Source organism: Macrobrachium nipponense, chromosome 31, assembly GCF_015104395.2.
Source record: "Macrobrachium nipponense isolate FS-2020 chromosome 31, ASM1510439v2, whole genome shotgun sequence".
Taxonomy (NCBI): Eukaryota; Metazoa; Arthropoda; class Malacostraca; order Decapoda; family Palaemonidae; genus Macrobrachium; species Macrobrachium nipponense.
In genome coordinates this window covers 11,174,959-11,187,683 of record NC_061093.1, presented here as the reverse complement: position 1 = coordinate 11,187,683, position 12,725 = coordinate 11,174,959, and the positions used below count along the sequence as shown (strand labels likewise).

Genomic DNA, 12,725 nt, shown 5'->3' with positions numbered 1-12,725 from the left:
GTAAAACCCTAGGATAGCTGCAAAGGATCTGAAAGTAATTTACTCAGCAGGCAAGTGAAAAACTTAAACAGCAAATTAATGTGTGAAATTCCTTTACAAAACCTTAGGATAGCTAACATTCCATCAAAAAGCTGAAAACTTACCATTGTAACATCTCGCTTCTGAGTATCAGCGTTGCCAAAGCAAGTTCCATCACGGATGATTGGGCTATAATTCTGGAGAGAGAGAGAGAGAGAGAGAGAGAGAGAGAGAGAGAGAGAGAGAGAGAGAGAGAGAGAGAGAGAGAGAGAGAGAGAGTGTTAAAGCAATTTTCTAAAGCACTTTTAATACAAGCACATATCTTACTCGATCATAAGTGAATATTTGCAAGGGATATTTTATCATGTAAAGTTTAAAATCCAAGTGCAATGCATTACATAATAGGCTCTCATGAATAGCTATCATCAATTGTGTAAATGTACAAGAACAAAAGACCCTCCTAACCACCAGTTGTGCACATGGCTGAGAATAGCTGTCACTGCTAAGGCACTTGCAGACTTCCTCTAATTCTGCGTCATCTGGAGATACTAAAGCTGGGAGAGATCCTGATTCACCTTGTGTCCAACTAGTGAGTACATCCTCACCAGCAATCACACTTGCAGTAAGGGATAGAAAATATAGAGCCACCACAGTGGAGAATGCAGGAATGTGGTGGTGGTATCCCATAACCCATAAGATCTGAAAAAGAAATGGGAGAGGAGGTATGATAAGAAGGCAACAACTCAGATAAGTCTGTTTGTAAAATAGCATAAGTTTTGTTTGGTACAATAGTAATGCACATGCATACATGTTAAGTCTGAGCAATACAAGGAGAGCGAGCGAACTAACTTTATTCGGCAAATGAGGCTATACATAAGGCAGTGTGGACGGAAGCTAAGCGTCCGTCAAGCACGCATGAACAAACAAACAAAAGGGACGGCCCTCACTATGAATGTGTTTCTTCACAGACGAAAATACATTAATAATATTACATAGAGAGAACGGATTCCCGACATATATACATCAAAAGAAAGTGAGTAAAATGCTCTACATTTTAATTTCTGGAAGAAAAGAGAGGACATATGGATATACAGAATTTTACAATGGAAAGGCAACATTCGCCCGAATGTCATCCTTACAAATACTTCCCCTCCCAAGACAATGATTACATAGAATCGTTGGATGACTAACGGAATCTTGTGGGGAGCTGAAGGAGTCCTCAGGTTCGCGATTCCTTCGGTTGAGGGGTGTCTTGAATGTCCTAGTCTTCTTTAGGGCCGGAAAGCAGGATGCCACCCCTGGTTGTGGGCCTGGGGGGTTCGGCTGCTTTCCTTGGGCAGCCTCGACGATTTTTAGGGACACTGTCAGGCACCAGCGGCGTGGGGTTTTGCAGGCGGGCGAGAGGGTGGGCGGCATCGTTCCTATGAAAATGAACCTGCAGGAGTCCAGGGCTCGCAGGTGGAACAGATTCGTCCTGTTGACGTATGTCTCTCGGCAGGGAACTAACTTCTGGGTGGTTGCAAGCAACCTAGCCAGAGGAATATCAGGATCGGCACTGTCAGGGTCTCTCCGTACACCTTCTCTGCTGGGGAAGGGTCACCGTTGGCTCTTGGGGCGGTGCGGAGACCGAGGAGGACCCAGGGAAGCTGTGCCTTCCAATTGGGGCCCTGACATTGTGCCATTAAGGAAGCCTTGAGGGAGCGGTGGACCCTTTCCACCATGCTGTTGGCTGTGGAATTGTAGGACGTTGTGGTGTGTTGCTTGGTCCCCATCAGGTGTGCCAGGGACGACCAGAGCTCTGATGTGAAGGCAGGTCCTAAGTCTGTCGTGACGTTGTCAGGCACTTCAAAGTGGCTGATCCAGCTGGTCAAGTTTCTTCGGCACAGGCATCTGCGCTGGCTTCTGACATCGGGGTGCCCTCGGGCCACCTGGTAGACCGGTCAATCACTGTCAGGAGGGAACTGGCACCGTCGGATGGAAGAGGAGGCCCAACGACGACGACATCGACGTGGATGTGTCTGAATCTTTGCCTGAGCTGGGGAAAAGAGCCTATCCCCAATTCGGTGTGGCTTCCTGTCTTGCTACTCTGGCACGCGATGCAGTTTTTAGCCCACTCCCGAGCGTCCTTCCTGATGCTGTGCCACATGCACTTCTCCATCAGGAGTCCGGTTTCCATGCAGGGCGACAGGTGCGGCAGAGGAACGTCATCCTGGAGGGGCTGAAGGGGATGTCCTCCCAGCAAAGGGCGGTGATGGCGGTTCGGTAGGCTGGTACTTCGGGGTCAAAGGCTTGTTCATGTGCTAGGTCTTCGTAGTCTACGCCGAGGTGAAGGGAGCTGATCTAAACCATTGAGAAGGCGTCGGCTACAGGATTTCTTCCACCAGGGACGTACTTGATGGAGTACCCGAACTCGGAGATGGCCACGAGATGACGTTGGTGCCTTGCAGACCAGGTGTTGCCCGCCTTGATGAAGGTGTGGACCAGCGGCTGGTGGTCCGTCATTATGGTGAAGGGGTTGCCCCTCAGAGGATATTTGAAGAGGCAGACGGCCTGGTAGACGGCAAAGAACTCGCGGTCGAATGTGCCGTAGTGAGTCTTGGTGGGTTTGAGCTTCTTGCTAAAAAAAGCTAGTGGTGTGGGGACTCTGTTGACCAGCTGTTCCAGGACCGCGCCGCACACGATGTTGCTGGCTTTGGTGGTGAGTGTCAGTGGTGCGTCGGGGTCCTGGTGAGCCAGGGTGGTGGCCCTGCTGAGGGAAGACTTGGTTCGGGTGAAGACGAGCTGCTGGTCTTCTCCCATTGTCAGCTTCTTAGGTTTGCCCTTCAGGACCTCAGTCAAAGGGCACATGGTGTGGGCGATGTCCAGGACAAACCTTCGGTAATAATTCACCATCCTGGTGAATTCTTGGAGGGCCTTGATGGTCGTTGGTGTCGGGAACTTCACTGAGGCCACCTTTAATGCCATAGGACTAATTCCTGCTGCTGTAGTTTGTAGCCGAGGAAATCCACCTTCTCGGCGCCAAAGGTGCATTTGTCAAAACGGACGACAAGTCTGTTCTCCTGTAGGCACTGGAGGATGGCCCAAACGTGGTTCAGGTGCTCCTCTGGCGATCTGGAAAAGATAAGAATATCATCCATGTAGCAGATGCAGAAGGGTAAGTCACCAAGGTTGCTGTCCATGAAGTGTTGAAAGGTGGCCCCAGCGTTCCACAGACCGAAGGTGAAGGCGAACACGAAGGATCTGAAGGGCATGATGATCGCAGTCTTCGGAATATCATCAGGATGGACGGGGACTTGAAAATACAACTTTAATAAGTCGATCTTGGAGTAGACCTTGGTGCTGTGGAGGGGCCCGAGGTCCTGCATGTTTGGCAGGGGGTAGCTGTCGGGTGTGGTGACAAGGTTCAGGCACCGGTAGTCACTGCAGGGCCTCCATGTACCATCTGCCTTCTTCACCATGTGGAGGGGGGACGCCCACAGACTTGCTGCCATTTTACAGATCCCCATCATCTTCATTTCTTTGAATGCAGTCTTGGCTTCCTGGAGGAGCTTCGGGGGGAGGTGGTGGAACTTGGCATGTTGGGGGGCCATTGGTCTCAATATGGGGGATGATACCGTGCTTGGGCGCGGCCCCAGCTGCATGGCGAAGCTCAAGGCGGAAGACGTTCGGAAACTCTTGGAGAAGGGAGGCGTATCTGTGGTGAGGAAGGGCGAAGCAGATGGTGGGCACCCTTGGTCCTCTGGTGAGTGGGCGGGAGAGGCTGGTCTCGGTATTGAGAAGGTGCTGGCGGGCCACGTCCACCAAGATCCGGTCTCTCTCTCTCAAAATGGAAAACCAGAGAGACAAACCTTCCCCATACTACCTTAACAACAACAAATAAACATAAAACATGATTTAGCAAATATACAAAACATCCACACAAACAACCTAACTCTTACAAGCAACCCTTGAGAACATTGTCAAATGCAACCACTACATCACTCCTCCATATAGCTAGACAAAAATCTGCTCAGCCAATCAAGCTAAAGGTTTCTTGAATGAAACCCAAAACATTCTTACCTGATCCGGATTCCTTTCTGGATTTTACTACCACCAGAAGTTGGATTCCATTTAGGGAGCAAGGCTCTAATACATGTGCAGCAAAGAGCAGCCTTGTGGAGAAAACCACTCTGATTCAGTCTGAATGAAACAAGTGGTGTGAAGGGACCCCTGTGCCTGAGTCCAAAACCCCTATAAAACGAGTCGCTTGGAGTAGATACCTTTATGATATAAAATGTTATAGTCATTATACAATAAAATTTTATGCATACTTACCTGGCAGATATATACTTAGCTATAGACTCCGTCGTCCCCGATAGAAATTCGAATTTCGCGGCACACTCTACAGGTAGGTCAGGTGATCTACCACCCCGCCGCTGGTGGCGGGAATAAGAATCATTCCCGTTTTCTAAGACAGATTTTCTCTTCCACCTGTCTCCTGAGGGGAGGTCGGGTGGGCCATACACCGTATATATCTGCCAGGTAAGTATGCATAAAACTTTATTGTATCATGACAATAACATTTTTATGCATTCAACTTACCTGTCAGATATATACTTAGCTGATTGGCACCTTTGGCGGAGGGTAAGAGACAGCTAATTTACTGAAATAGACAGGAAACAACATATGTTGTAGGTAATAAAATTAAAAACCTTGATTTCTACCTGTGTTAGCGAAAGACTTCATGGCTACTGCCTAGGAGCCCGTATCGCTTCAAGAGCCTCAGCGAGGTAGTGACCTCATGCTAAGAGTTCTTGATGGTCTGTTACAGGGGTCTTACCCACTTACGCTTCAGAACCTTAGGATCTTTGTCAATGGGGTCCTATCCACTTACATGACAAAACACCTTGCCTATTGGCATGATCATAGAGCACGACACTAATCCCGATCACCTGATCCTAATTGGGGTTAGTACTAAGATTGAAAGGAGTCATCCCCGAACATCTTTCAAGCAAGACAACTCAACAACAATATTAAAAGTAATTATTAAAAATATAAAAACAAAATTAAGGATCAGCGTCTGCTCCATTTCCCAGCATAGTATCCGCTGATACATAAGGTCCAAGAGAAAAACATTTATCGTATGTTACTCTAACATCCTTTAAACAGTGGGATGCAAATACTGAATTGCACCTCCAATAAGTTGCTGCTAAAATGTTTCTCATGGACATATTCTTTGTAAAAGAAAGGGAAGTTGCTACAGCCCGGACTTTGTGAGCTTTTACTCTCAGCAGCTTTAAAGAGTTCTCTTGGCAATTCCTGAGAGCTTCGGTAATTACATTTCTGACAAAGAACGCCAGTGCGTTCTTTGACATAGGTCTTTTGGGGTTTCTTACCGAACACCAAAGATTTGTCGACATCCCTGAAGCTGTGTTTTCTTTTTTAAACAATTTTAAGGTCCTGACTGGGCAAAGGGACCGATCCAACTCTCTACCTACCAGAGAAGAGAGTCCCTTGACTTCGAAACTTCTATGCCAAGGTTTAGAAGGGTTTTCATTTCTTTGCTAGGAAAAGATCCTGGAAAGAAATAACAGCGAGTCTTTTTTAAAACCCACCCGAGAGTCCAAAGCATGCAATTCACTGATCCTCTTAGCAGTTGCGAGAGCCAACAGGAATATGCATTTGCTAGTAAGATCTCTGAATGAGATTTTATCTAGAGGTTCGAACCTGTCCGAAATCAAGAATTTTAGGACTACGTCCAGGTTCCAACTCGGGGGAATAGACTATCTCAATTTCGTAGTCTCGAAAGACCTGATGAGATCATGAAAATCCTTATTATTCTCGAGATTCAGCCCTCTGTTTCTAAAAACAGCTGAGAGCATGCTCCTATATCCCTTGATAGTGGATACGGCCAATTTGGATTCTTCTCTTAAGAAGAGGAGAAAATCCGCGATTTCGGTTACAGAGGTATTGGAAGAGGACAGCTTCTTCGACCTACACCATCTACGGAAAACTTCCCACTTCGATTGGTAGACCCGCAAGGTAGAGGCTCTGCAGGCTCTAGCAATTGCAGTTGCCACTTTCTTTGAAAAGCCTCTCGCTCTGACCAGTCTTTCGATAGTCGAAAGGCAGTCAGGGAGAGACTTTGGATGTTTTTGTGGAACCTCTCAAAGTGGGGTTGTCTGAGCAGATCTGTCCTGTTTTGGTAAGAGTAGGACTGGGGAAGTCCACCGTCCATTCCAGTACCTCTGTGAACCAGATTCGGGAAGGCCAAAAGGGAGCAATCAGAGTTAGTTTCGTTCCCTCTGATGCCACAAATTTTCTTAGTACTTCCCCCAGCAATTTGAATGGGGGAAAGGCGTAGGCGTCTATGCCTGACCAATCCATGAGGAAAGCATCGATCGCCTTGGCTCTGGGATCTTCTTCTAGCGAGCAGAAGTTGTCTATCTTCCTGGAGAGGAACGTGGCAAACAGGTCGATCTGGGGTCTTCCCCAGAGGGAACCATATTTGTCTGCAGACGACTGAGTGGAGCATCCACTCTGTCGGGAGTACCTGGTTCTCTCTGCTCAACCTGTCTGCCCTTAGGTTTTTTACTCCTTGAACAAACCTTGTCCGCAGAATAATGCCCCGTTCCTCTGTCCAAGTTAATAGATCTCTTGCTATTTCGTTCAGTGAGAAAGAGTGAGTGCCCCCTTGATTCCGGATGTAAGCCAGAGCTGTGGTATTGTCGGAATTGACTTAAACTACCACTCCTCTGACTTCCGCTTCGAAGTATTCCAGGGCTAGATGAATAGCCAGGAGTTCCTTTGCATTGATGTGCAGAGTAGTCTGTTGTTTGGTCCAGGTACCTGACACTTCCTTTGGACCCAGTGTTGCTCCCCAACCTGTTTCCGAGGCATCGGAAAACAACACTTGGTGAGGGTTCCGAATCAAGAGGGACACCCCTTCGTTCTTTGCTAATGGGGTTAACCACTACTTCAGGTCGGATTTTATCCCCTGTTGAATGGGAAAAACGTCTGACAAGTCTCCTGTCTTTTGACTCCACATTTGTTTGAGATAAAATTGCAGAGGTCTGAGATTTAATCTCCCTAGGGAAATGAACTGCTCTAACGAGGAAAGGGTGCCCAGCAGACTGAGCCATTCTCTCGCCGAGGTCCGTTCTTTCCCAAAGAAGTTCGAGATCTTTTCTAAGCCTCGAGCAATTCTCTCTTGAGATGGAAACGCCCGAAAACCCCGAGAATCCATCTGTATCCCCAGATAGACTATGTTCTGTCTGGGGATCAATTGTGATTTCTCGAGGTTCACGAGTAGTCCCAGAGATTTTGTCAAATTCAAAGTCTTCTCCAAGTCCTTCAAGCACTGACGTTCCGATTTTGCTCTTATTAGCCAATCGTCCAGATAAAGGGATATATTTATTCCTTCTAGATGTAGCCATCTCGCAACGTTCATCATTAGCTTCGTGAACACCTGAGGGGCCGTAGACAGGCCGAAGCATAGGGTTCTGAATTGGGAATACTTTTCCCTGCATCATGAACCGGATATATTTTCTTCGATGATGGATGCAGGGGGACATGAAAGTAAGCATCTTGTAGATCTAAGGAGACCATCCAATCTCCTGGACGAAGAGCCGCAAGAACCGATTTTGATGTTTCCATAGAGAACTTTGTGTTCTCTACAAATCGGTTCAATGCGCTCACATCGAGGACCGATCTCCACCCTCCCGAGGATTTCGGAACCAGAAAAAGACGGTTGTAGAATCCTCGGGAATGCGGATCCTGAACCACTTCGATGGCCTCCTTTTGCAACATCTGTTCTACCAGTTGCAATAATGCTTCTTTCTTGGCAGGGTCCCTGTATTGGGCTGACAGTTCCCTCGGGTTCGTTGTCAAGGGAGGCCTGTCTCGAAAGGGGATCATATATCCCTTTGTTACCACTGAAAGGGACCATCTTTCTGCCTGTCTCCGAGTCCATTCTTCGGAAAATTTCCGAAGTCTGGCTCCTACCGGTACTTGAAGGACTGGTGTCTCATTTTGCTTTCTTGATAGGCCTGAATGAAGACCCAACTCTCTTCTGTACTACTCTCTTCTTAAAGGAGGGTCTGGTCAAGGAGCTCCCTCGAAAGGGCTGTTGAGGAGTACGATTCTCTCTCTTATCAGGCACCGAAGTTCTTGATTTCTTTGCAGATTGGGCCAAGAGATCTTGTGTGGCCTTTTCTGTCAAAGAAGATGAAATGTTCCTTACTAGTTGTTCAGGAAACAATTGGTCGGACAGAGGAGCATAAAGAAGAGATGACCTCTGAATGGGAGTAACTGCTTTCGTCAGAAAGGAGCTAAATAAGACACTCTTCTTCAGAATTCCAGTTCCAAACAGCGAGGCCACCTCTCCTGATCCATCTTGAACCGCTTTGTCCATGCAGGACAGTACACTATAGAGGACCTCTGGACTAAGAGATTCATTCTCTTGAGTCTTTTTGGCCAACACCCCAAGGGACCAGTCTAAGAAGTTAAAAACTTCTAAGACCTTAAACAATCCCTTGAGGAGATGGTCCAACTCAGAAGTCCCCCATGTGATCTTTGCTGATGACAAGGCTTGTCTCCTTGACGAATCCACCAGGTTCGAAAAATCTGCTTCGGCAGTGGTAGGGAGAGCTAGACCCAGTGATTCGCCCGTCTCGTACCAAATTCCCTTCTTTCCTGATAGTCTGGAAGGAGGGCAGGCAAAGACTGTCTTCCCCGCCTTCTCCTTGGATTTAAACCAATTTCCTACGAATCGGAGAGCCTTATTCATGGAAATGGTTGGCTTCATTTTAATGAAGACGATTGTTCTTTCGGGACCTTAGTACTTGTAAATAAGGACTTTGGAGAAGGAGGAGCAGTCGGGCTTAAAGAGTCCCCAAACTCTTGAAGTAAGAGGGCTGCCAGTGTCTTGTAATCTGACAAGCCTGGAGCCGAGTGGTCTTCAGAGTCCGAAACTTCTTCCAAATCCAACTCCATTTCCGAAAAGGATTTCTTATTTTCCATAGGAGACGGGTCTCTTGCCGTATCTGCCCCACTCTCGCAAGAACGACGACCGCCTGTGCGATAACTTGCGTCCCTACGAGAGATAGGTTGATCCTGCAAGACGACCTTATCCTTCTCCTGGCAAGAGTGACGGCCGCCTGTGCGACACCTTTCTCTCCTGTCAGAGGAAGGATGTCCTCTCCTATCGCTTTCGCCGGAACCACCTATATCCTGACAAGGGCTACGGCCGCCCGTGCGACACCTAGTTTCCCTGTCAGGTAAAGGTTTATCCTTCCGAAAGCTAGACAAATCCTCCTGGCTTAATTGTCTTTTGGAAGAAGTCCGTCTCTTAGATGTCACTTGTGGCTCATTTCGCCAGGTTGGCGTTCGTGGCTCCTTGCGCCAGGCTGGCGCTTCTGGCGTATTGCGCCGGGATGGCGCTTCTAGCGCATTGCGCCAGGCTGGCGCTTCTGGCGCATCTGGCGCTTCTGGCTCTTCTGAATCGTAAAGAGCTTCTAGCGCATCTGGCGCATTCTTCGTTCTCATCCTAGTAGAATCCGAAACTTTCGTTATTTCTTTCCTTCCCTTAGTTTTCTTTATCGGAAGGAAAGAGTCCTTTTTTCTGGGAGTCTCCTTCGTAAAAAAATCTCCTACTGAAGCGGAAAAGCTGCTCCTGTACATTTAGGAGAATCTTCGCCGCAGCATTCTCTTTCTCCTTTCCTGATTCAGGTGAGGGAGGTCTAGAAGAGGAAGGAGACCGATTTACGTTTCGGAACTAATTTTCTTTTCTTCCTTTCACATGGAGATCCATCAGAGAAAAGCTCAGGGCTTGAATTCAAAGTTGGAGCCTTCCAACTCCTCTTTAAGGGGCGTGACAGTTCATCAGAGCTCCAGCCCCTTACATTAGGTGAAGAATCTGACGAAGAAAAACTTTTTCAGGATGCTTTTTCGATAGTGATCCTTGGCAGTTCGGGTCGTCACAGAATCTGCCGAGGGGACGCCTGATCGGTGGGGATTCTCCATAACCTCCGTAAGGCTTTTGACATTCCTTCTCCTCTGGGCCTGTGAGCTTGGAAGAGGTCTAGGCCTGGGAGCGAGATGAAGCCGATCAGACGCACCCTCCACTGCACTAGGGACACTTAAATCACTATCACTGTGCTTACCTTGTAACGTCAGCATTTTACGTTCCATCCTTTGTAGTGCAGCTTTAAGATCTGCAATTTCCGTTGCTGGATTTGCAGTCTTAGTACTAGAGGAAGAAGATACAGGTTAAGGGTTAGGTGTTAATTTAATAGGCTCGTTAGAGCGAGACCTACTTACACTTCTAGAGGAAGCCTTCCTAGCCCTATCCATCTCCAATTTCCTTAAATAGGAATTTAAATTCTTCCATTCTTCCTCATTCAAACCAACACATTCATCACAGGTGTTAGATATAGAGCATTCATTCATTCTACACCCTTACAAAACTGTGTGAGGATCTACCGAAGCTTTCGGTAGCCTCACCATGCATCCCTCATTTACACACTGTCTTCTAACCGTAAAGCTAGAATCCGAAATTGTGAGAAAAATCCAAAAACCAAGTCCAAATAACGTTCCACGAAAGAGTATGCCAAACCAAAGATCCAATATACATCACCAAAATAACCAGCTTAGAAGATCAATAGCGATGAAAAAACACAAAAATCAAATCAGGAGTAACAACAACAATGTTGCTGTCACGGCCGATAGAGAAAATCTGTCTTAGAAAACGGGAATGATTCCTATTCCCGCCACCAGCGGCGGGGCGGTAGATCACCTAACCTACCTGTAGAGTGTGCCGCGAAATTCGAATTTCTATCGGGGACGACGGAGTCTATAGCTAAGTATATATCTGACAGGTAAGTTGAATGCATAAAAAGGCAAGTTCCTATACAAAATTTGTACCTTCACGCTCCCCAAAATATCAAAACTCAGGATTCAAACAAATGAGACTATAAGATTGTTCTTTTTTCCGTTCGGGAAAAAGACTACCCACTACTAGAAGCGGATTAAGGGCTTTACAGTTTCAAACACGATTCTGCATACTTAAGGTAGTGAGCAGGTAAAGACCTAATTGCACTTCTACTGCACCACATCAATCCTGTCCTGAAGCAACAAATTGACATAACACTAAATGAAGTTCCATACAATTGGTGCTCACATTATGAATGTTTACCTTCAACAAAGGTAGATATGGAGTTAGTTTTTATGGACTAGCCTAATCAAATACATCAAGAGAGGACCTTGAGTTCTTTGACAAAGACGTTCTAGGATTCTAAATATACAAAGAAAATGTTAACATTGCCTCTTCCAGGATTAACCTTCAACAAATACATTCTAGGTTTTCTAAAACAACTTAACTAAAGGTTAACTTTGCCTTTTCCAGGCTTATCTATTGGCAAAGAGAGCTGGGTTTTCTAAAACCACAAAACATAAGATTAATTATGCCTCTTCCAGGATTAACCTTTGGCAATGACATCTAGGTTTCCTAAAATCACATAACAAAAGGTTAATTTTGCCTCTTCCAGGGTTAACCTTTGACAAAGATATTCCAGGTTTCTCAAAGGATAACAACCTCTTACAGGCTTAATCTGATTAAGTTTAATTGCCCAAACGGGACAGACAGAGAAGCGTTTCCTCCTCTTCTCCACTAAGGAGGTTACATTGGAATTCTTAAAGTTCTCGGTTAAACATAACCTAAACATCACCCTCAGCTCTAGAAAGATAAAATAGCATTCCTTTAGAGAGCTTAAAGAAGAGTGCCTGCCGTAATTTCACTCATTAACTGCCAACAGTGCTAAATAAAATGTTACATAGTACATAATTCAGATAAAGTTTAGGCCTGCATCTAAACTCCAGAGAGAGACTGATATAGAGATGAAGGGGCTTCAGTCTCAACACCTTACGGTGGTGATCTTCAGCGAGATCTAAAAGCACATGATGCAATAGCGAGGAAAGCATGGAGTGATAACTTTGAAAGACAGCAAAAAAGCCTTACTATCTCTAAGAAAGCAGATAAACATCGATGTCTACAAGGTTCCAGGTGCTGAAAATTTCCCTGGAATGGCACCCTCAGCAATACATAGACTGCTTTCTGACACAAAGCCACAGTTGTTTCCCTCTTGATCAAGGATAAATCCTATGTTAACTTGAAAATCTCCTTATTGGCAGGGACATTCTAGCATCTATGGAATTGTATACTCGAATTGATTTCCCCTTTACAGCAGAATAAGGGAGACATCTACAAAGAGCACTAGAAATCCTGAAAATCATTTGCTCTGAGGCTACTAAGGCTCTACAGGAGATACTACGCAATTCCTGAACTTGAAATCACTCAATATTACTTAGATACAAGGAGCAGGCATACGAGTCTGAATCTGGCCACATTAAAGAAAAATATCCACTGCTCAAGCCTGAAGGCCATCAAAGGAATAGTAATTATCTGGGTGGTCCTGTTCATCTACATGCTAGTAAGTCTACATGAGGAGTTCTTACAGCAACTGCTGAACTTACAGATGTAAAGGCCATCTGTAGGTGGTTTCTTTTTTCTGAATCCCCAATCCCCAAAATACTGTCCATTCATAGAAGGAATGATCAAACCAGTACTGTGCTGTTCATTTCAATCAAATCGTTTCTGACCAGGGATAAACCTGCTAGGCATCTCTGATGGTCTTCCACTGCCCTGACATCTAAAAAGTTTGACCAAATGT

The 12,725-nt window shown here is 46.0% G+C and overlaps 1 protein-coding gene across 1 annotated transcript in view; it reads right to left on the bottom strand.

Annotated features, from left to right (window-relative positions):
- The window catches only part of LOC135206631 (uncharacterized), a 116,130-nt gene that overhangs the window by 37,339 nt on the left and 66,066 nt on the right, over positions 1-12,725 (bottom strand). The window contains exons 2-3 of the mRNA XM_064237972.1: positions 484-717; positions 144-215 (exon numbers count right to left, since the gene is read on the bottom strand). Of these exons, the coding sequence (XP_064094042.1) occupies positions 144-215; positions 484-705 (294 nt within the window). The 5' untranslated portion in view covers positions 706-717. The remainder of the gene's footprint in view (positions 1-143; positions 216-483; positions 718-12,725) is intronic.